Below are 24,769 nucleotides of genomic sequence, written 5' to 3'. Positions count from 1 at the left end.
AAATCTGCGGATTACCTGAGGTTTTCAGACTAATCAAACAGATTCAGTCAGGGGGTTAGGAGTGTTGTTACGGGGGAACGGCGGGATGGCTGTGAGCGTTGCGCGGCAGTGTTCACGAACTCAGCGATATTTAAAAGAAAACAGAAATAGATATGTTTAAAACGCAATATTTTCCTATGATATAGCACGACGAAAAGAGCGATATTCTGGAAAAGAGCGCCCTAGACGCGCACTAGCAGGGCTTTTTCACTCATTTATATGAAAATAAAGCAGATGCTTTCGAGCCTAAAGCCGCACTGAAAGAGAAGCATAGGGAGACATTTTAAACAAATCCATCTGGAATAGAATATGTTACAGCGACACAGAGAGAGAGAGAGGGGGGGGGGGGAGATTAAGTGAAAGTAAGGGGAAGTTATTTAGCTATTAATATTTTTTCTCCTCAGGCGTCGAGAGTGACTCCATCTGCACTTTCTTGCAGCTATTTTGGCTGGGCTGAAATTGTAGGAGACCCAAATGTTGGGCAGAGATAACATAACCATCAGAGTGTGGACCATCACTGCATTAAACACGGATTAACCTCTTCTCTCCCGTCACCCTGTCTCAACACAGCTCGAGAATTTGACTGGCGAGGGATTTTCTTTAGTGTATAGACTCCAGGGTTTCATGCGTAAAGGAACACTGTGTGTGTGTGTGTGTGTGTGTGTGTGCGTGCATGTATGTGTGCATGTATGTTTTGTGATTTTTTTTTCTGTTACTATTAGCCATTTTTTTGTTGACAGGCGTATTAATAAGAACAGATATAAGCTCATAATAATATTACACTGCAGTTAGTGATTATCGACGCTTGCGTCCGTTTGGCCATTACAGTGCTCATTACTTAAAATCCTGATAAAAGCTGTTCTAATTCCTAGAACCAATCAAATTTACCGAACCAGATGCAATTGACCATGAATCGGATTCAAGCATTAAAATAAAGCCAGAACAACTTGCTACAAGGTTTTTTCCCAAAGGCATTAGATGTTTGAATTGTATTATTTATAGTTATTTATTTAACATACTACTACTACTAATAATAAATATTCTGTTAAATAATAATATGATTATTGTATATAGCCTGTTGTTTCTTAATATATTATTTGGTTGCACTTTATTTTAAGGTGTAATTGTTACAGTATAATTATATATTTGTAATATTTTTAACAACATGTACTTACTATAGGGTTAGTTGCATGTACTTATGCATAATTTACTGTTATTACTATGGTAAGTACATGTAACATATGTAACAAGGACACTGTAAAATAAAGTGTTTATTATTTGTAATGGTTTTTAACGCTTTGACTTGATTGGACAGTATTTGGGAACATCTTACAAGCCCTTCAGAACAATGACCTTATCACCGGCATGACCATAAATGTAATGATATGTGAGGAAATGAACAATATTAATAATTCTTGCTTGCCTACTGTTGAATAAGTTGCAATCATGGCTGGTATTTTAATGATGCTTTTATTGACTATAGGGAGTCCAGTTAACAATGGCTGCTGGTGACCTGTGCACTCCAGACAGGGCTTGAATTTGTTCAAATGTGAGTTTTGATGTGTTGCAGAGATGTTTAAAAATAACCAAAAAGGGGTAAAGATTATGTGAATGAGGGCTCAGCCAGTTAAAGGAAATTGAGGAGCTTATGATCTTTGATCCGTGGATGTCTTTTGCTTATCAGAAACACTTGAGACTAGCGCAGTACAAAGCGACTTCTTATTAGCGCTTGACAAGTCTGCCTGACTCTTCATTAAATGCGGTTTGCCATCTGGGACGGTGCAAATCTCTGCACAGATGTTACGGAGAATATCACTCTCTTATATCTGAGAGAAGTCTTGTAATGGTGCGGGTTTCACACAATCCTGCAGCGCGCAGAAGACTTTTACGCGCATTATCTGCTCGTGCTAATAACCAGAGAGGATTTCATTTTTCAACTTTTGAAGTGCTTTGAACCCCGAATGTAATAGGTCTACACGAGTCGCACATAAAACTATTTATCTGCTTGGGTCTTTGTGCGTAATTCCGTCTCCGTTCGAGCAATTCTAATGGATATTGTATTCGGTGCGTTCGTATCTGGTTAATGTTTGTAATGGGGGCTTAAATACACAATTGATTCCGACATGTAAATTGTCATTTCCGTTTTAGCCATTTGATTTGCGAGGGCGGGTCACACTTGACACACACAAGCTGCGATACGGATGAGAACAGGCCTCGTTAAAATGTGTGTGTGTTTGAGGAGGGGGTCTGAAAATTAATCTAAAACATAAAGCACGCAATCGTGGTCATTTTGCTGTCGTTTTGAACAAATGAACCTTTAATATTTCGCAGATATATTTGTATTGAATAGCACATGGATATTATATGGATTGTGCTTCGGATCACACATTAGTTTTGTGTTCCAGAATCAGAGCGCAACATGTGCAGTGTACAAATTCTTAATTATGTGATAACAAAATCATAATGCCCATATCGAAGAAAGGCATGTTAGTTTTAGAATTATCATCAAAACATTTATTATGTTTGTGTTCGTGCATTCCAGAATATACAGTAGTATATTGACTGGATTAATAGTCAATATGGCAGAATTGTATTCGCAATCCGTTGTATTTTACGCATTTGTCTTAGCAATCATTTACGCACTCTTTTCCAGCGCGCGCGTGTGGATTTAACTAATGGAGCGTTTCAGTCCCGATGGTCGGTGTTTTAGAGATCCGTTCAAGTGGCTTTTAGGAACAATAGAGGATCCCGGGATGCGGTAAATGGCAGTGACCGGTAACCTCTCTCACACTTGGGCAGCTCCTCGCGCTTCAGTGCGCGCGGCTCATAGAGCTCAGAATCACCTCTGAGAAAGTCATCTCAGCAACAAGTGATATTGCAGAACGATTATTGAATAACAGCTAGGTTTAAATGAAGCCGCAGCAACATATAAATCCAATTAAACAAGAACAAAATCACAGTAATACAAATGCTTGATTAGCTATGATTAATTGTAACTATTGCAATGAAATTATTTACTGGCTATGTAGATAGTTATTATTATTATTAGGCTATTATTATTATTATTATTTGATAAACTGAGGTCGGCACTCAGAGCTCAAAACTTGACCAGGCTTTCAGAGACCGAGACAAACGCGTTGAACTTGTCAAATCGAATTAAACGCTTCCTTCAGCGATTATGTATTTGAGTATTTTCTTTTCTCTCCTGCATTGTTATTATTATATGGGTATTTATTGTATATACTACTTTAACGGCATTTTATTAAAAATATGAATTATTAATATGATTTTTTAATATTATATATATTTTAGATTAATATGAAGTATTATTATGAATGAATATAATAGTTGATTTGACTCCAGGAGCACGACAGGCGGAGTAGACTGCAGTTTTGGGCCTCGTATTTCATGGGTGCGCGCCCTGTTCATTTAGCAAGTTTGTGAATTTTTTGGAGTCGTTCCGGACCCCACAGGCGAAAAGGCGAGACGCAACTTGGACTCTGGCGATCCGTTCTAATTGGGGATGAAATTCATTAGAGAAGACACCCATTTAAGACCTTTAAGTTTTCCACACATTTTCAAGGTATGAGAATGGATTAATGGCTTATAGCCAATACTGAAATGTATTGCCTCTTTGAAATTTGTCCTGCCTGTCTAACGGGTGTCACAGGAAGCACTTATAAAAACGAACACAAATAAATAAATACAGATTCCTCGAGCGTAGAATGAAATCAAGCAGGTGATGGTTTATGCATCCTTACCCTAATACAATTTAAAACGATCTCTTTTTTTGTGCATTGTGAACATATTTACTCTCTGTTTGCATTCTCACGCGTTGTGTGCATTTGAATGTGTGTGTTTTTCTCTTTTGGAATAAGATATGAAGTGATGCTCGGATCATCCTCTCACTTTTGAATGGAGGAGAAATCAATTGTCTCCTTCCCCTTTATGGAAAGCATTTTGTTCTTTTAATTGAATGCTGCCTTTTTTTCTTGTGTTGGGCCTAAGACTCCTCTGAAGTCTAACAGCCTTCTCTCTCCATTGTCAGAGAAACTGCTCCTAAAAAGGAAAGAAAGAAAGAAAAGAGCAGGAGAAAAAAGATCTCTGTTATTTTCGGTCTTGAGATTCAGTGCACAGGCTATTCAGGCCAGTTGATGAACTCCTTCAAAAAGTTTATTAAGTGTATGAAAACAATGCGGACTAAAGCTTTTGGGCTCGCGGGCAGACAGTTTATAAACTAGCGGCCATTGTGCCTCGAAGGCAGATGCATGAATACTTTTGAATGGGGGCTTCAAACTGACACGATGGGGCTGGACAGCAGCCTGTTTGGTGAAGAGGGCTTGAGGAAGAGACGGGCTCAGTGTGTTGTCTGCATTAATGTACATCTGGGGGTGAATCCCCGCTCCAACACACGGAGATTATTTCAGTGTGAGTGAAGTCAGCTGTCCTAAAAGTCGGAGATGTTTTCTGGTGGTTGTACTGATCAATCATGGTTCATGTTAATTTTTTTAATGAGCAATCGTTTGGCAAAACTCCAAAAAATTGAGGTAATCAGTCGCAGAACTTGCATACTTTTTAAATGCTCTTAAAAGCTAATTCATATATTTAACTTAAAATTATCATGTAGCCTCGACTTAAATATTTTGGCTTGCTTTAAATGCTAACACTTTGCTGAATACAGCTATATAAAACATTGAACATGCATCTGTTCTCAAATGAAGCTCATGCCACTCGTCAGATGATGGTAACCCTACAAAAACAAACATAACAGAAACTCTTCTATAACAAACTAAATCTCTCACTTGACCTTAATCTAGCACCAAAAACATTGTATAACCCTTAATTTGAGCATTTACTCTCACTTTTGAGTATCATGCTGGGAAATAGAAATCCCAGTTTCAGTCTAAATTAAAAGGAACAAGTTCATAAAACTCAAAACAATGAAACCATTCGGGTTACTTAAAATGTGTCAGTTTTGTGAACTCAAAAGAAAAGAAAGTTCTAAACACTCATAAAATTTAAGTTGATTTAAACTAATTGGTTTAATTTGAGTTGGCTCTACTCAAACCAATGACTTAGTTTGAACGTTAGGGTTTACAGTGAACAGAAACTCTTCCAGACTAGCATAACAAACTAAATCTCTCACTTGACATTAATCTAGCACCGAAAATATTGTATGACCCTTAATTTGAGCATTTACTCTCACTTTTGAGTATCATAGCAAAGCGGAAATAGAAATCCCAGCCCAGTTTCAGTTCAATTTAAGTCAGTCATTTATTTAAAAGTCATTGGTTTAATTTGAGTTGGCTCTACTCAAACCAATGACTCATTTTGAGCGTTAGGGTTTACACCAAAAACATTATATAACACTTAATTTGAGCATTTACTATCCCTTATGAGTGTCATGGCAAAGAATGCTGGGAAATAGAAATCCCAGGACAGTTTTAGTTAAATTTAAAGTTAGTCTAAATGAAAAGAAACAAGTTTATAAAACTTGAAACAATGAAACCATTCGGATGACTGAAAATGTGTCAGTTTTGTGACAGTAAAAGAAAAGAAAGTTCTAAACACTCATAAAAGTTAAGTAACTAATTTGTTTAATTTGAGTTGGTTCTACTCAAACCAATGAATTATTTGAATTATAATTCAAATATTATAATTTGAATTAAAATTAAAATTATAATTTTGAATTAGAAAGAAAGTTACATGTGGTGGGTTACAACATTTTTACTTAGTATTTCCTGTGACAGAATTCACAGCGTCAGCGTATGTCCTCCACACTGTAAACAAAAAGGTGCTGCCTTAAATTTTTAAGTACAATCACGTCATTTAAACTTAAATTACATTAAACTGACTTAAAAATTAGTTGAATCTTTTATAACATAAAAAAGGGGCAAATCGCTTAACTTATTTTGATGAGTTAAAGGAACACGCCACTTTTTGTGAAAATAGGCTCAGAGTTAAACTGTTGAGTTTGACCATTTTCGAATCCATTCAGCCGATCTCCGGGTCTGGTGGTAGCACTTTTAGCATAGCTAAGCATAGATCATTGAATCTGATTAGACCGTTAGCATCTCGCTCAAAAAATGACCAAAGATATTTTTCCTATTTAAAACTTGACTCTTCTGTAGTTACATTGTGTACCAAGGGTGCGTTCAAACCGGACGCGAATGAAGCAAATAAATCGCAATATTCGCGCGAAGTTGGACGCTTGAACATTTTAAGTTTACTCGCTTCATACGCGCGTGACATTCACTTCACAACAGACGCGAAATTGCCTCATCGGAGGGGCTTCTGCCAGGCGGTTTGACTCGTTGAGAAATGGCTGACATGGGCTGTGTTTACACGTCTTTTTTGTTAAAATCTACTGTTAATGTGTGACAAAACGTAGTTTGAAGACTTTTTCAGGCGATAATGTAGTTGTTTAAAGCTCAAATCTGTGGTTTATTTATAAAGAGAGCGCCTATTTGAACATTTGATCTGGCGTTTTCGGAGTTGTGAGCTCCAGTGGATCAGCGGCGCTCATTAACCCCGGCGAGAGCAGCCTTTCCTCGGCCAGTCCTTCTGCCGTCTGCCACTGGCTCTGATGGCCTGTGGCGTCTCGAGCTATAATTCGTCTTGTGTAGATGTAACGGCCGATCTTTGCTCTCATGGATCTATAATTTGTTCCCTGGCAAATCGTTTATGCTGAGGGCAAAGTGAAGTTTCATTACTTTTTTATTTTTAGGCTATAACTTTATGTTGCCGTTGTAGCGGACTAGCACTGACTTTGAATGTTTAACTGCATTGTTTGCTTTATTTCATGTATAGCTTATTTTACCTTTTACTTATACTTTTGTATTATTGATCAAACATAAACTTGCATTTAACAAAAAGAGACTGGGTTGTGTTTCATGTCATTTAATGTTATCACAGTGATAATCATATTGTCTGAACCAGATATTCATATACAGATTTTCTCCTCATTGTTGTTACTACTAGAGCAAGCTCCTGATTGGTTAACGCGGCGCGAATATCCACCAAAATTCAACTCCATTCGCGTGAATCACGCGTCAAATGCTCAAAACGCTCAATTTGCACAGTTTCATTCGCACGAATCGTGCCACAGAATGTCTATTTGCGTCTTTGCATTGACTTAACATGTAAATCACTCGCGCAAAATGCTTCATTCGCGTCCGGTGTGAACGCACCATAGGACCGACGGAAAATTAAAAGTTGTGATTTTCTAGGCCGATATGGTTAGGAACTATTCTCTCATTCCTGCGTAATAATCAAGAGCTTTGAGCCGTCCCATGAGTACAACGGCGCAATGATATTACAGCGCCTGAAATTAGGCTAACTTCCGTCAACCAACGTGACAACCTGCTTGCAAAGGAGCGTGCTGGGGACTATTTTCAGAAAATCGCAACTTTTCATGTTCCTTTAAAGCAATGTAAAAACATATGCTGTCATAACTTATTGATCATATGTATTTTTTACAGTGCAGTATTATTAGAGATGTTCCGAAGAGCATCTTGCGCTTATACAGAGTCGCATGTTACTCATATGCTTATTTGATTAAAGACATATAAATAGCACACAATGTTAAATGTACTTAATTTCACGTCATTTCCCCCGCTTGCAAAATCCTAAAACTCCCTGTGCATTTCCAGGTTTAAATATTCTCAGTCTGTATATGGATGTCAAATAACTTTTTAGTGATAACATTTAGTGATATCGTCAGGTTTGCAACCCCACAATCTGATAGTCCGTCCAACTTTTCTTCCCCTGTCTTCCTTCTCTACCCGACTGTCGAGTAAAGCGTGTGGTTGGTGACCATAAAGCACTGGTAATCTTCCTGAAGAGAGCCCAGTTTAGAGATGATCTGCATCAGGCTGCAGTGAAGCACAAACAGCCCTCGCTCTGCTCCGCTCTGGCAGGTGTCAACATTAGCAACACAATTGGCTCTTGGAGCCTCACCGCAGAGAGGCGGCTAACTTTAACTGTGTGAGATGCCATGAAAAGAGGACCGTGAAGAGGTGGGGAGGGAGATTATGCTTTGAGACAGCTATTAGTGGGGATGAGGCTTTTCTAAACAAACAGCGGAGAGAAAGAAACCCGAGAAAAGATCAATAATGTGTTAGTTTTCTAGGCTAAGCCATGATGGATCTCAAGTACCCATTTTTCTTTTTCTTTTTTATTATTATTTTTTTTCATTCTCCTTAGAGATTCTGTTCTTGCTGATATTATATATATTGGCAATCCAATTTGGGGCGCAAATCACATTTGATATATTCAGCTGATTATTGACACCTGTAGGGCGAATACATTTTTTTTTTTTTTTAGAGTTTGCTCTTTCATAGCTCAGAAACATTCTGAGTTAACTTTGTTTACCCTCAAATATACACAAAGAAGTTCATTTTTGAGTAAGAGAGCTATAAAACAAATGTAATGTAGAAAAAAGCGTGATGAGAAATTAGTTCATACTGAAATTGCAACCAATACTCCAATAGGTCGTTTGTCACTTCCTTGAAATACGACCCATTGGAGCGTTTACTAAAGTTGCGCCCCTATCGACAAGAGGGCGCTTTCATTTTAATGCTTTGTTTCCTTTTATTTGCATCATATTTCGGGTTTTGCGTAGCTCAATTGGTAGAGCATTGCAAAATACAACATCATGTGATCATGGGTTCGATCCCAGGGAACACATGTGCTCATAAAGTGTGTATGCACTATAAATCATTGGGTGTAGTTGTTAATAAAAAAGGATTTTTGCTAAATGGAAATATGACAAATGGTGATTAAAAAGTCCACACATTGCATTTAAATGAACACGTAGTTAATAGTGAGATATGGACCCGATATGGATATGGAGATCTCATATTTTTCTTATTCCTATTGTGTATTCACCCACAGCAATGCCTTTTTGTACAGTGCAGGACTTTAAGGTTGGACAAATTCTGTAATCATAGGGCTAATCGGTCTTGGTCGGTGTCAAGAAAGTGTTCTTTCATTTTACAAAGGTTTTACTCAAAGGCGAGAGGAGATATCGGTAGAGGAATGAGTTGACATCAGGGTTGCATTCTCGTGTAAGTGCTTGTGTTGACAAGGCTTCCAAAAGCCATTTATCTATCTTTCTATCTATCCGTGCTCGTCTGGTCGATCTTGACCGTGCCATTGGAAAGGACAAGAGTGCTCAGGGCTCTATAGCAGTTCCCATGGGATTTTCACTCAATGTTTTTCCTAGAGAGAAGGCAATTTTGCTTTAATTGGTTGTTTTAGACTCCTTTCTTGTCAGGATAGCTCTCCAAAAACAAATAGAAAGGAAAAGTGTCTCTTGTTTTCTCCAGGGTTTTATGTGAAGCACATCATGAGGATTTTGATCGCAATGCTTCTTGTTGGATAGCAGAGCTACAGTATAAATATTCATCACAACACAGATCAAACGCAATGCATGATGGGCTTTGTTTTCACATGATTAGAAAAAGAGACTTTTCTCTTTGTTTTGTAATTTAGCTTCATTTTCAGCACATTTTAGACCTTATGAGACTGCATTGGTAAAACGGAGAAAGTTTGGTCCTCATGCTAAATAGCAGAATTAGAGTTATATCTGTGATATCCTCACTGTTCTACGAAGCTAAAACATCGGAAGATCTTTTCGCCCATCCTCCATCTGTCAACATCAGACGGTTTTTACCCTTATAAACAAAGCAGCATCTTTAAATATCTGGCTTTGTTTTGATTGGATCTGGTGTCTCTTCAGATCTGTGTGGTCTATTATATTTGTGGTTTATTTATATTCAACCACTGCTTGTGAAAACGTTGTTTTCTCGACAGATATATCAGTGGGGATTGGCTTGAAATGCATGCCATGTTCAGTGACAGACATAACATTGGGTGGGGGGATTGTGTGTTAAAGAGTTTCTGTTTCCTTCACTACCCATGTTAGAAGAAAACACAGGATCATAATAGCTAAATGTCTAACAAATGTCTAAATCCCCCCCTGCGTCTCTCCCCGTCTGCCATAGATGTCAAAGTTTTTGACAGTTGGCACGGACACTGGCGGATTATTGTCATCCCCCGTTACAGCAAGGCGTGTTAGAAAGTACAGCAAGCATTCTCTCTAATTTTATTACAATGGAGAAAATGCCCCACATAATGTGCAACACTAATTAAGTTTGGAGCCGTGTGCCCAGTCGCAGAGCTGATGAATTAGAGCCATTCACACCATGCTCGACTGCTTTAAAATCACCATTAGCCCATGCTACTTACGGCCATAACATCGCCCATTTTATGCTTTTGACCTGCTTTGCAAATGGAGCCTTCATTATTTTCGTGTAACGTGCGGCCGCTCGTTTTTAAGGCTGTGCAGAAAGACAATAAACACGTTCCTAGAGTGTTGCAAATCAGAAATGTGTTTCTTCTTTCCACCGAGTTAAAAAATACGCAAGTGTCGACCGGTGAGCTTGGAGACGGCGAGCGGCGAAGAGGAGCAATCCCTGTAACTTCAAAGGAAAAAGCCAAGCCTTCCATTTTTAACTAATGGGTTTATTTAAGGCGTCCCCTGTCGGACCCTCCCTAGGGGAATGCATGCTCTCATTTTGAAATGCCCTCACCGTCTAAAGACACAATATGGAGCGCTGATCTCTGACTTTACCGTCAGCTGCTGTGACTGTTCGCTGATGTAAACTCAAAAAACAGGAAATATTAAAGACCTCCTTATGTCCTGGAGAATGTCTTGGGAATTTCATGTAGTAGCGATATCCACTGAATCAAAGCGGAAAACTTTATAGTGAGGGATTGATGTTTGAAAAAAGTGAGACCTTTGCTGCAGTCTCCTGCTTCTCAGATGTTTTAAGTATGAAATCAAATGCGAAAGATCTCAATATGAACATTTCTCATTAAGTTCGTCTGCTATGCACGAGATACCACAGGCAAAACCATTGTTTTTTGTTCATGCACGGTCAAATTTGAGATTTTAGGCTTCCATAACATGTCTTATTTCAGGCTACTGGAAAGAAAACATCTAAAATAAACACATAAAGGGATAGTTCACCCAAAACATTTTAATTGGTGGTCCATGAAACTCATACAGGTTTGGAACAACTTAAGGGTTAGTAAATGATGACAGAATTCAAATTTTGGGAGTGAAATATCCCTTTGTTTATTGTATTACACATTATACATTTGCGGCAGTAGATTTAAAATACAATACATATTTTTAAAGGCGGTCAGAAATCTCCACTTCACTTTACATGCACTAAACCTTAGTTTTATTCCTATCTATATTCTTCTTTTTACGGAGGGGTTTGCTCATATAACATTTTATAGTAATACTTAAGTTTAGGGCCCGATTCTCATTATTAACTTTTGCTTATTAGCATGCATATTACTAGGATATTGGCTGTTTACTAATACCTGTAAAACACATATTAATGCCTTATTTTTCTACATCCCTTAATCCGACCCAATACCCAAATTTACTATACTAAGTAATAAACAGTAATTTATTGAGACAAAAGTTAATAGCTGAAAGTGAGAATTGGACCCTAATCAAAAGTGTGACCCATTTTATTTTTTGAAAAATGTGGTTAAAATGTGATTTTTTTTAGCATACGTAACAGAGATCTCCAGTACATCTCCTGAGCTTTGAAAGAGCAACCAATGGGTCATCCATGCAAGTTTATACCTTTCAGGAATAGCATCTTTCGATAAGGATAGATTAATAATTTTTTTTTTTTTCATAATATCTTTTTTTTATGGCGATATCCTCCTCCAGAGTGAACTCAAACTGAGTTTGACTGTACTATATAACCGCTTTATGATGAAAGAATTATATGCCTTGACTCCGAAGCCGTCCTTCAGGCACATATCTCAGTCCTTGAGTGCATTCTGTCTCCTACCTAAACTCCATCCTTTTACATTCTGGATAAAATAAACAGGCGCTTCTTAGAGCTCAGAGTTAGTATTTGATTTCCTGCATTGCTTTTTCCTTTCACAGCCCTCTGAAGGGGCTTCTGCGCTATTGGAACGCACCCCTTGGGTTCCCTTTTTCTCTTTGTGGTCCTTCTTAATTTCATTACTTTAGCTGTGACCTTAATTAGCAGGGACCTAACCCCAGGAAACGAAATCCCATTTTGGCAAAAAAGGAAGGATGTAGAGAAAACTAAGCCTCGCTCCCTCGGAACAGAGGTAGGTAGGGTGACCCTCAAGAAAGCGGCTCGGCGAAGCATCCTCCATTTCTCATTTCTCTCGCTCCCTGTGGTGACGGGAATTCAAAAGGAAATATTCCTGCTCGGACTGTGTGCACTGAAAAAAAAAAGGATTGGTCGAGGAACCCTAAAAATTCTATGCAGCCTCAGATTTTTAGGTTCTCTCGACTATTGTCTTAAAAATTGTTCTACTTCGTTTTATCCAGTTGAATTTGTTCATTCGCTAAATGCAAAAGGCCTCACTCAGCCAATACATTCATCAAGGAGAATACAGATTACATTACAAGTCAGCAAACAACAAAAAAATAATCGTATATTATTGGGATTATGCTCCGATGCATGCTGGGAACATTTGAGCAATATTGTTCAGTTTAATCTTTAGTTTGCTCAGACAATTGTTTGACTATTAGAGGAATTCTGTGTCTCGTAAACTGGAAAATATCTAGTTGCTTTCTTTATATGAAAAATGGCTTTGAATTTTCCTCCCCACTGCTGAAGTGAATCAAAATGGGAATCAAAATGCGATTACGACGTCAACCACTAAATAATGTGGAAACTATCACTTTTTTGTTTAAAATAGGGGTAACGACAGTATTTAGGAAGTTTTAGGAAAGTTTCTAAAACTGAGAAAAGTTGTTTTAAAGAAGAAATTCTACACTACACTGAAAAAATAATGGTGTAGGATGAACCTACACCATTGAAACTTCAGAAATTGCTAGTCATTTTCACAAATAATTACTTAAAGGGGTGGTTCCGTGCTTTTTTTCTAGGCTTGGTTGTGTTTATGGGGCGCAGTATAAATTTTTTTTAAAACGCCGTATTTTTCTTATATTTGACCTTTATTCCACACCGCTGTCTCCACTGTCGTTTGAACGGCTCGTTTGCTTCCTGCTTCTGTGAAGCCCATCCCTCGAAAAACTCAATGGTCTTAGATTGGTTAGATGGCCAAATGTAGTTTGTAGTTGTGCAACAGCTCTCTCTCTTTTGTAATGACTGCGACGTGGCCTCACACACTTTGTTGTGTGTTCGCGGGGGCAGTGTTTATGTTAATAGCAGGTGTTTATGATGTCACCAACCCGGGAAGAAGCTTGTTGTAGTCCAAACCGGCCGTTTTTGTAGGCAATAAACTGCCATAACTTTAAAAGACAATATCTCCGTTTGCATTGAACTTTCAGCGCGCTAACTTTGCAGATACTGTTTATGCTCAAGCAGCAACATTACTCACTAACTAAAGTTAAAAAAGTGAAATCGCATGCAACCACCCCTTTAAAATATTTGAATAATAGCATTTTATTGTAAAAAATACTCTACTAATCATTGCTTAAACCCAAGTCACTAATCCAATAGTCAAAGTTCATTTGTAAAACTGATGATGTGACACTGAAATTGTTATGCTTTCGGACCCCACTGTATATTTGTATCCATGTTTATGTATAAAATCCCGCCATTCAAGTCCTTCACGCTCATATTTTGGCACGCCTGTCCCCTGGCACTGGGGCATAGGGAGTCAATATGTCAGCATTTATCGATACCCCGCTGAGCTACGCGGGGTTGTCAGGGCCCTATTCAGGCTCTAATGGCCCCCTGAGGTGCAGCGTCTATGCAGGCTGAAAGCGCAAAGGGGCCCGGGGCCCAGCCTGTTGTTGGACGTTAGGCGTGTGTTCCTATGGCCGCCCTGCGCCTTCACCCACATGACAAGAGCTATAAAAGACCAACGCCTTAGCCGCTTCTTCTGCGCCTCTCTTAAACCTCTTTTTTCAACCTCTCTGAAAGAAAAAAAGGTCTAATTGTTTGTTGTGGGAGCCAAAGATTATAGACCCTCCCCTCCTTTTGCTCTTTTTCTTTGGACTCGTCTTTCTCTCCGCCGCTCTCGTCATTTCTAAAGGATGTGATTTTTATCCCGAATGTTGTGAAAAGGGAAGCAAAAGAGGAACGTTCCTGTGAGACCGCTTTTGACAATGGCAATGAGACACAAGAGACCGTTCAACTGAAGCTCAAAGTGGAATCTTTGACTTTCATAGGCCGTACCTTGCATAAATATGAACTTTTAACTCTGATTGCAGAAGTTTCGACTGCCTGAAAAAGTATAAATTGACTAGCATAACGGAAAAATTGATTGTTAACAAGCGCTTTTGGGTTGCAGGCTTATATTTATTTGGCTTAATAATGCAATGGAGTTACTTTTTTGAGTAGTCAAATAGTTATATTTTAAAAGCAAGTGCACAACGTCAACATTATCTAGGTCAGTCAATCATGACATTTTAAAATACTTTGTTGTTTTTATCCCAGCTAAAAAAGCATGTAAACGCCCTTGACTGGCATTGTTTCTTCCCAGTATCTCACATACGTATATATATTTAGTATCTGAATTGTTGAAAAGATGCAAATGTAGACGTCTCCTGCTTCTCAGACAGTTCTACTGGAGAAAAGTTTTAGAAGAATCAAATTTTACAAGTAGTCAGAGAGCTCGATATGAGCCTTTTTCATTCATTTTCCCAAGGCCAAATGATCTGAGCTGATCTTTTTTTAAGACATGCATTTCGGCAGAAACTTGAGGTGATTGATAACTGAACTAAGAATGAGCAACCTTCCTTTAGGGGTTCCCTTTTTATTGTGAGCGTGCAATATTGCATCATATTGTAAAATGATATGTATTTGTTAATCTTTTCATGGACTTTTTAAAGATGTTGCTGTTTGAACGTTTCGTCAGATTGCCTTAACCCTGTGGGGGCAGGACCGGAAAAGTACGTTCAAGCTCCGTCTTCGACAATGCAAATTTTTCTGTCAGTTATTTGATCTCGCTGCTTCTCCACCTCCCTCTCCCACCGTAGGCACACCAGTATCAAAGGTTCAATCCCTAAACAGACCTGAGGAAACACGCAGAGTTTTATATTCAGGCCGCCAGCCAGAGAGATTGCAAAGAGAGGCAGATGGATGTCAGAGATATCAAATCAGATCGCACTGCGAAAACTCGGCTCATTACGGGCTGGTTCGGCATTATGATTCCCCTCTCCTCCTCCTGGAGTGACAAAAAGTATAATTGCTCCAGTGGCTCTCACAAAGGCATGTACAAAATAAACATGTAAACAAAAAATTAAGCAGGGACGCTGTTATTTTTGTCCTGTGGGAATGTGGGGGGTTTAGGAAGATGCTGAAGGAAAAAAAAGGGGGAAGATGTGTTGTCAGTTACACTCAACTGGTGTCATTTGCAGCTCCGAGGCTGGTCCTATTGAATGCCTGTAAAATAGCAAGCGTAAGACTTGATTGTAATTATGCTGGAACTAATATGCTTTTCAAAATGAGCCATTATGAGCTAATGCCGCACTGCAAAAAGCCCTGTCTGTTTTTGTCACTCTGTCTTGGGTAGTTTGCAAGGTACAGCTGATATTGAGGACATTGGTTACGGTATGAAAAAAAAAGGCTGCATAGAATTTTGCCGTAATGTTGAGCTAATACTGATTCAAAGGCAATCTTAGCAGATGAGGTTGGAGACGCCTCTACCTCCTTCTCACTGTGTCATGGAGGCTTTTTATTATCCGCCATCCCTGACTAATTCCTGGGATTCTGATGATGTCAAAAGCTGCACTTTGAATTCTGGCTCAATCGTGCTTTTCAATTGTCTTTTTTTTCCCCCTATAAGGATCTTTGACATCCTTTTAGGATCTTAGGATTGGTAATGATGTATCGTACTCTATTTTCAGATGAGCTGCGCAAATCACTTTTGATGCTGTTGGGTGATATAATTAAAACCATATAGATAGATCATGAGGACAAAGAGACTGTTTTTAGCTGAGATTTAGTTACCCATGAATGTGTTTTGCTTACAAAAAAGTACTGTGGCATATAACATGGACCATGCTTAACATGGTACTTTTTTGTTAGTGTCATATCTCTTTTAGTAGCCGTTTGACCATATGAACTGTTTTCTCTTTGCAACCTCGCTGTTGGTCAGGTCTCTATTAAAGGGATAGTTCACCCAAAAATGCGAATTTTGTCATAATTTACTCACCCTTATTTTGTTCCAAGCCTGTTTGAGTTTCTTTGTTCTGTTGAACACAAAATAAGATATCAGATCTGACTTCCATAGTATTTTATCCTCAAAGTCAATGGCTACCGTCAACTGTTTGATTACCAACATTCGTTAAAATATCTCTTGTGTACTATCCCTTTAACTCACTGATCACTATTTTAAAAGCCATTAGAGAAGGGAAGGAATTCCGTCTTATGGCTATTTAACACTGAGGTTCTTTATTGGCATTGGTACACTCTCAAAAAGGCTGGGTTAAAAATAACTCAAGTTGGGTTGAAAATGGACTAACCCAGCAATTGGGTTGTTTTAACCCAGCATTTTGGGTTGTTTTAACCCAGTGGTTGGGATCAATGTTTGCTTAAAACAACCCAATTGCTGGGTTAGTCCATTTTCAACCCAACTTGGGTTATTTTTAACTCAGCATTTTTTAGAGTGTACTTTCATGATGAACCTTTAACATTCATGGAAGCTTTCCATTGGACAAAAGGTTCTTCATAGTGGAAAATGGTTCTTTTAAGAACTGTTAATTGAAAGATTCTTTGAGGAACCCAAAATGCTTCTTCTAATGCATTGATGCGAAAACCTCCTTATGCACTTTTGTTTTTAAAAGCGTATGTAAACTCCTTAAAATGGGAAATATAATACACAAGATAGTAATTCAACAGTTAAATAGATAGGACTTTTGTGATATGTCCACATTTCCGTGGACCCAATGTTCTTTAAAATATCTTTTGCGTTCCTCAGAAGAAAGAAATGCATACTTGTTTGGAACATGAGGGTTAGTAAATGACAGTATTTTAATTCTTGGGTGAATTATCCCTTTAAGCCAACGCAAGCTAACGTAAACGGTTGAGCTAAATGTGTATGTTGGCTTGACTGTTGCAGATAATGGGCCTTAAATGGATAATATTTGGCTTTAGTGATTCATCTATCCAAGAAGCAGAGAACCTTCTCGTAATGGTTTATCTGCTTCTAGCCCTCTGCTCCATAAGGGGTTGGTTTTTAAATGAAATACGATCTAAAATTCGCCAGAGCAATCTGTACGCACCTGATTTTGTTGCAAATTAAATACTCGGCACAAAGTCAACATTTCGTTAAAGATCACGTTGGGCCCTGGAGGAAAAACATTCAGGCTGTAGCACAGAATGAATGGAACATAATTAGGCTTTAATTGGCTGATAAATGAGCGGAGGACTTTATCAATATCCCCAGAACCCTCAAATAGAATTACAGCTCGGTTATTGTGTGGCGGATTAGTCAGGATGTACCTTATTGTTTTAAAACAGGGAAGAGTTCTTGTGAATTGACCTCACATCTTCTTGGGCTTAATTGTGTTTAAAGTGCAAATGAACTGCTGCTTTTTTTGTCCCCTGATTACGGTGGTTAAATGTAGTGCATTTCAAAGGAATGAAGCCGTATATATTACGAATGAATGGCGATAATTTCGTTTACTTTTTATATACTTTCAGCTCATTTTACACTTAAACCGTCAGCCTCCACGCTCACATTAGCAGCTAGCAGAGACCATATGCTTGTAGTACATTACATGACTGCCATAACCTATCTGAACCCATTTGGGGCTTCTGTTCCCTTGATAAAAGCTAGCATCCCAATCAGTGGATCTCTTCGGGACAGAGATGAGGCCTGTATCACTGCTCTATCTCTGCCAGCATCTGTTTCATTACCATAATCCTTGCTGTTGTCAGGGGGCCTGTTGACCTTCAGTCTTGGGCTCGTAAGACGGCTGAGCTAGAGCTTGTGAGACGGCAACAACAACCTGAGTTTTGTTCCTGAGTTTTGCCCATTGATTACATGTGTTTTGCACAAGTATTTCAGTACAAAAGACGTGCGGTGGGATTGGATACGGTTACAGTATGTTTGTGAGTAAAAGCGAAAAGTCTTTGATGTGTCCAACGTGTGGACAGAAAGAAAACAAAGAGACGCGAGGGCAGGGTACGCTGACAGAATCTTGCCTCATGAATCATGTGGCGAAACTGTGCAATGAAACAAAAATCACAGCGGCACGTCTCTCCCTCCCCCTCAGGATGCCGAGGTGACTTTGGAAAGTGATCCGTAGACCACTGCGCCAGTCTCAAGTGTTGTCATGGTGTGTTAGCAACAAATCGCTCTGGCGCATCCTCATGAAAACCAACAAAGGGATATCCGGGATATGTACATATTCAACTTTGTATATTCAAGATTTTTTTTTTTTTGTGCGCTGGAGTGCCAGGCAGCATTGTAAAAAAATCAATCTTTATTAAATGGGGGAAGATGGAGGAATTGATTTAATGAATGCGGACTCATGTCCTGCGGTCGCATGTAATCCATTGAGAATCATTGAGCCAGAGCTCGGGGAGACAAAAAGACATTCTGTGAAGACTGCTCGAGTGGTCTGTAATGATAGTCTCCATATAATCCGCTAATTCCTTGTTTAATTAAACTCCAGAGCCGGTCTGGAGACTGCAGCAGTTTGGTTCGTCTTGAAGCGGTTGCATCGCGGAAGGGTTTTTTTCTTTTATTGTTGGTGAAGTTGCACCAAATGCTTGCACATGCACCAAGAAGAATGCATGTGTGAATGCACAAAACCCTAGTTTGTTTTGTCTTTTATATTTATAATTTTCATGTACGTCCACATGACGTATGCACTAACATTGATAATTAGCAATTATGCTTCTTCTGCTATGCAAGTATTTGGTGCACTTAAACTTACACAAACCAGGACCATATTGCACAGAATGACTTGTACGCCTGCAGTTAGGTTCTTGATACACAAGTATGCACTAACATACTTGTAGGACCAGAGTTTGGTTCTTCTATTGTGCAAGTATTTGGTGCACCTAAACTTACATGCGCCAAGAATAATGCATGCATGGAGACCCAAGCATGCACAGAATTACCTGTACGCCTACAGTTTGGTTCTTTTTATTGTTATGGTTGCATTGTGTTAGGGGGTTGTTTTTCCTCTACTGTCCGTTTCAAGTGCACCCAATACTTGCACATGCACCGAGATGAATGCATGTGTAAATGCACAAAACCCTAGTTTGTTTTGTCTTTTATATTTATAATTCCCATGTATGTCCACATGTACCAGGAGGAATGTATTTCTTGATACACAAGTATGCATTAAGGTACAGTACTTGTAGGACCAGAGTTTGGTTCTTCTATTGTGCAAGTATTTGGTGCACCTAAACTTGCATGGGCCAAGAAGAATGCATGCATGGATACACACGCATGCACAGAATTACCTGTACGCCTGCAGTTTGGTTCTTTTTATTGTTATGGTTGCGTTGTGTTAGGGGGTTGTTTTTCCTCTACTGTCAGTTTCAAGTGCACCCAATACTTGCACATGCACTGAGACAAATGCATGTGTAAATGCACAAAACCCTAGTTTTATATTATAGTCTTTTCAATTTATAATTTCCATGTATGTCCACATGTACCTGGAAGAATGCATTTCTTGATATACAAGTATGCACTAACGTACATTACTTGTAGGACCAGAGTTTGGTTCTTCGATTGTGCAAGTATTTAGTGCACCTAGACGCACATGCACCAAGAAGAATGCATGCATGGATGCGCAAACATGCACAGAATTACTCGTACGCCTGCAGTTTGGTTCTTTTTATTGTTATGGTTGCGTTAGGGTTTGTTTTTCCTCTGTTGTTTCAAGTGCACCCGATACTCGCACATGCACCGTGAAGAATGCATTCGCGATACGCACGGACACACTCGCACGCCCATGCACATACTAATATACACACACTTTCGCACTCCCACAGGCCTTTTTGTAACCTCTTTTCCTGGCAGCCTATCAGCCACAGAAGAGGCCTGGCAGATGGGGGTTTGAGAGAGATGATCAGGCTCTGGTCTGGCAGAAGGAAACAGAGATGCAGGAGAACTCGTGTGAAGTGGTCCAGGGTGCAGGAACCTGCTGATCAGCAGTGGGCAGAGAGCGCGCACGATGGCTCAAAGGAGATTTGTCTCCGCCGTGGCAGCTGTGGCGTTGCGGGGGAAGGAGCTCGGAGCCCTTCTTTCTGTCTTTCCCCCGTGGATGATGCAAGACCAAAGGGCCTGGAGCAAGACTCACGCTACGCTGCTTGTTAGCACTCATGCGTTTTAAGAAAGCAAATGTAGAAGTGTGATTTTTGTGACAGGACCTTTCACGAGCTTTCTGCTGCCGTGAATAGATATACAGAGGTGGCTCACAAATAAAGTATGATGCAATTTTGGAATCAATTATCATGGTAATGTATTTCAGTAATATATCTTAACACACTCCATATCTCTCCTTACAAACGCTTCTCTTGGCTCGGTCGTAGTGGTGTTCGTCTTTGTGCCGGGGAAATGCTCCTCTGGCTAAAATGCAAACTGCCAACTGCGATCTGCACTTGTCTTTGACTGCATGCCTGGAAAAAAAGTAATGTAAAATATGTTGTAATATATTTTGAACACTAGCTTGAAACACAAAGGGAGGGATTCAATGGCCCAGAAGTCTCATACATTCTTATTTCAAACACTTGCTCTTAGGAGCTAGCCCCGGGCCACTACAGAGAGAATAAGGCGGACGTGCAAGAGCAAGGTGTCTGGTGTAGATTACCCTAACCCTCACAGTTACGTCCCCCAGGCCTCTCCAGGGCTCAGTGGCAGGATTATGTGTCTGAAGACTTCTCACATATGAATAAGACCCAATAAAACGGTATCTAGCACTCCATTGACACGTCGAGATAACGGAAGCATTAATATCGTCGTGATAGCCGGTCTTCGGCTTTCAGGATCGTTTTTTCCGTTGACAAATTTGGGGTATGCCGCTATACTGCCGCTTAACGATGACAGCTGAGATTTTCAATTGCTGTATGTATCAAATTTCTTTTTAAATAACGTGCCATTTTTTTTAAAGCCTCTGAAACTCGGTGCTGAGGTTCGAAGGCACTCAAAGACTTATTTCCAAACTGTGCACGCAGGTAACCGTACGGATGAAGGTTCAGATGTGGAGTCGGAACCGGACCTGCCCCTGAAGAGGAAACAGAGGCGCAGCCGTACCACCTTCACGGCAGAGCAGCTGGAGGAGCTCGAGAAGGCCTTCGAGAGGACGCACTACCCAGACATCTACACCAGAGAGGAGCTCGCACAGAGGACCAAACTGACCGAGGCTCGCGTACAGGTGAGCTTGCACAGATAGTTGTATTTCCCCTGGACTTGACTGGATTATGTTTGAGTACACATCTGATCGACTTGAGTCGTTTCGTCTCTTGTCATCCAGACACCTGTGTTTATTGCCGGTGTTTGTTATATTTATTTGCTCAGCAGAGACTAATTGTTTGACCTTCGGGAGTACATCACTCTTGGTCAGATGTCAGTTGGAGCCCTATTACTTTCACCCCAAGGCTTTCTGACGCTTCCTGACAGTTTGTGAACCCTGTAGTTTTATGTAACATCGCAAAGCAAATACAGTAGAATTATAGCAGCAGCTGCACTCCGAGCTAGTGGGAGACAAAAAGAGGGATGGGGGGGGAAAAGAGAAGGGAAGAAAGAAGAACAGACAAAATGCATTCCTGATGGATTTCTCATCTCTTCCCTTGGCTGGCGATCGCTTCCCAGCACTTGAAAGCTGGCCGCTACTTGTAAATCCCTCTACATATCAGAAAGGATCCCTCTTGTTCTCTCTGGGGACTCTGTTCCCTGACAACAACATTAATCAATCAAGCACTTGTAAAAGACTCTGCAAGGTGGGGGTAGGGAGTCTAGGTTTCTCCAAACTCTCATCCCTGTGTCGTCCTCCGTAGATCTCGACAATCTATACTTAGGTTCCTCACCAGAACGTACACCTAGGCAGGGTAACTGATTCAACATATGTCTTTGTCTGTCTCTTAGCATTCAAGGAAGAAGACATATGTGTCTAAATGGTTGCTTCCACACTCTTGGGAGAATGTTGAGAGATTTATGCTATGCCTGTTTTCTTGCAATATTTCACGCATGATGTATTTAGGGGACCGATTTGCATTGATTGTAGGTTTATGTCTGCTAAGCTCTAGTGTATGTAAAAGCATTCATTATTACTTAAACAGCATTGCAAAAGATAGCTGCGTCTTGGGGATTTCGAAAGGCTGAAAGGGAAAGTCCCGAGGTAAAAAACTAGAACTCTTGGTAGATCCATATTAGCAGTGATTGATAATGAGCGTAAGATTAAGAGTGTGAAAAAACACCTCTAATTGGTCAATGAAAAGCCACATGGTTGTCAAAGACAGGCGTCTTCTGTTCCAGCATGTTATGGCAAAGAATGAGCCATATTTGTAGGTCAATTGTGCATTTCTTGGCCCGCAAGAGTCCCCGGGGGTGCTTGGTGTATTTATGGTAACTGATGTAGATTACCAGAGATAGGACCAGAAGAAAACCTTGAACAAGACTGAGTAACGAAAAGGACACATCTCCTCCCTCTCACATAATAGGGCTAAAGGGATATCATGTGAAAAGCTGAGGTATTCGAGTCATGGATATAATTTGTTAATGCAATTTTTCTCATAATCTAATTCTGGAACACTTTGAAAATCTCCAAAGGTCAACTCAAACTGAATCTTCCGGAAAGGTCACCCTAAGAAAGTGACTCTGGTTAAGCGCAGTAAATAAAGTCCATGGGTCTTCAATGTTGTTCAGTGCTTGGTCCAGTGTTGAGAGGGGATTGTGCCATTTCTCTGTGGAGTCTATTGTGAAAGTTTTCCCCCTCCCCAAATCTGCCCCCCCCCCCCCCCCCTCCCAAAGGGGATTTCATGTGGTTTTGCCATTGACGTTTAACTGTTAAAGTCTGGTGGAGTACTCATGTAGATTTACTCAAGAAAGTGCAGTTCATCATTGCTCACACTTTGACCTCCCATTGGACTGACATTAAAGGGCGCTTGATGCGTTTAACCCACCCAAAACACTAATTCACCGAGGTGTGTGAGTTTGGCACGAGACCCGACAAGACATTCCCTGACTCGTACATGGCAAGTTATGGCAGCTGCATTGGCAGAGACTTTTTTAAGTGTTCTAATAAAATATGATGTGCTGTTTCATGGCAAGAATGTGGTCTTCTTCATGCAGTTACCATTAGGGGTGTTTCACAGAAGTTCCCACTGGTTTGGCTTCGGGTATGTCGGCAGGTTTCTGTGTAGAGATTCCTCCCAGGCCAGAGCGAGATCAGACCTTTGGCCCGGCTGGTGACCTGCTCCGCCACAGCTGTGCAGACCCATCCGGCAGATGTCAGTGTAGTGGGGAGTGGAGAAGAGGGCACTGGGGTGAGACAGGGGCCAAAAGAGGGGCCTCTCCACCCCTGGATCATCAACTCCAGAGCGTGTTAGAAAGCCCTCCTTCTGCAGTCTTGGGGGATGATATGCATGGCAAATAAAACTAGAAAAGTAAAGTTTGTTAACAAACTTTAAGTTGGCTTGAGAAAGCCTGACCAGAAAGTTTGAAGAGGTTTAATGTTAGATTGATAGATTAGTTGAAAGAATGATAGATAGATTAGTTTGAAAGAAAGGTAGATTACTTAGAAAGAGATAGATAAATAGATAGAAGATAGTTAGAAAGAAAGAAAAAAGAATGAAAGATAGATTAGTTCAAAAGAAAGAAAGAAAGATAGATTACTTAGAAATAGATAAAGTTTGAAGATAGATAGATAGATAGATAGATAGATAGATAGATAGATAGATAGATAGATAGATAGATAGATAGATAGATAGATAGATAGATAGATAGATAGATAGATAGATAGATAGATAGATAGATAGATAGATAGATAGATAGATAGATAGATAGATAGATAGATAGATAGATAGATAGATAGATAGATAGATAGATAGATAGATAGAGTTTGAAGATAGATAGATAGATAGAGTTTGAAGATAGATAGATAGATAGATAGATAGATAGATAGATAGATAGATAGATAGATAGATAGATAGATAGATAGATAGATAGATAGATAGATAGATAGATAGATAGATAGATAGATAGATAGATAGATAGATAGATAGATAGATAGATAGATAGATAGATAGATAGATAGATAGATAGATAGATAGATAGATAGAGTTTGAAGATAGATAGATAGATAGATAGATAGATAGATAGATAGATAGATAGATAGATAGATAGATAGATAGATAGATAGATAGATAGATAGATAGATAGATAGATAGATAGATAGATAGATAGATAGATAGATAGATAGATAGATAGATAGATAGATAGATAGATAGATAGATAGATAGATAGATATGTAGTTTAAAGCTTAATTGAGTATCAATGGCTTCTAGCAGTTTAAGTTAAACAGTTCAAACAGTCATGAACCTTTGGTCAATGAAAGTCTATGGGATTTTTATGATTTTGAATATTAATTTTTAAGAAAACCATTATTCAAATCAGTCTGAAAAGATATAGCACACCGAGTCAGACTAGTCCGAAGGTCTGTGCCAAGTTTGGAGTTTGTAGAGTTAAAGCTCTAGGAGGAGTAGCAGTTGGAAATTTGAGCATG

The 24,769-nt window shown here is 39.5% G+C and overlaps 1 protein-coding gene across 2 annotated transcripts in view; it reads left to right on the top strand.

The window, feature by feature from the left end:
• Positions 1-24,769, top strand: part of pax7a (paired box 7a) — an 84,284-nt gene that overhangs the window by 5,189 nt on the left and 54,326 nt on the right. For both annotated transcript variants that reach the window (XM_079843728.1, XM_079843727.1), the window contains exon 5: positions 21,222-21,421. In XM_079843728.1, the coding sequence (XP_079699854.1) occupies positions 21,222-21,421 (200 nt within the window). The remainder of the gene's footprint in view (positions 1-21,221; positions 21,422-24,769) is intronic.

Source organism: Gobio gobio (assembly GCF_949357685.1).
Source record: "Gobio gobio genome assembly, chromosome: 19".
Classification (NCBI taxonomy): domain Eukaryota; kingdom Metazoa; phylum Chordata; class Actinopteri; order Cypriniformes; family Gobionidae; genus Gobio; species Gobio gobio.
The sequence above is the reverse complement of the archived record's forward strand: the minus strand, read 5'-3'. Positions and strand labels throughout refer to the sequence as shown.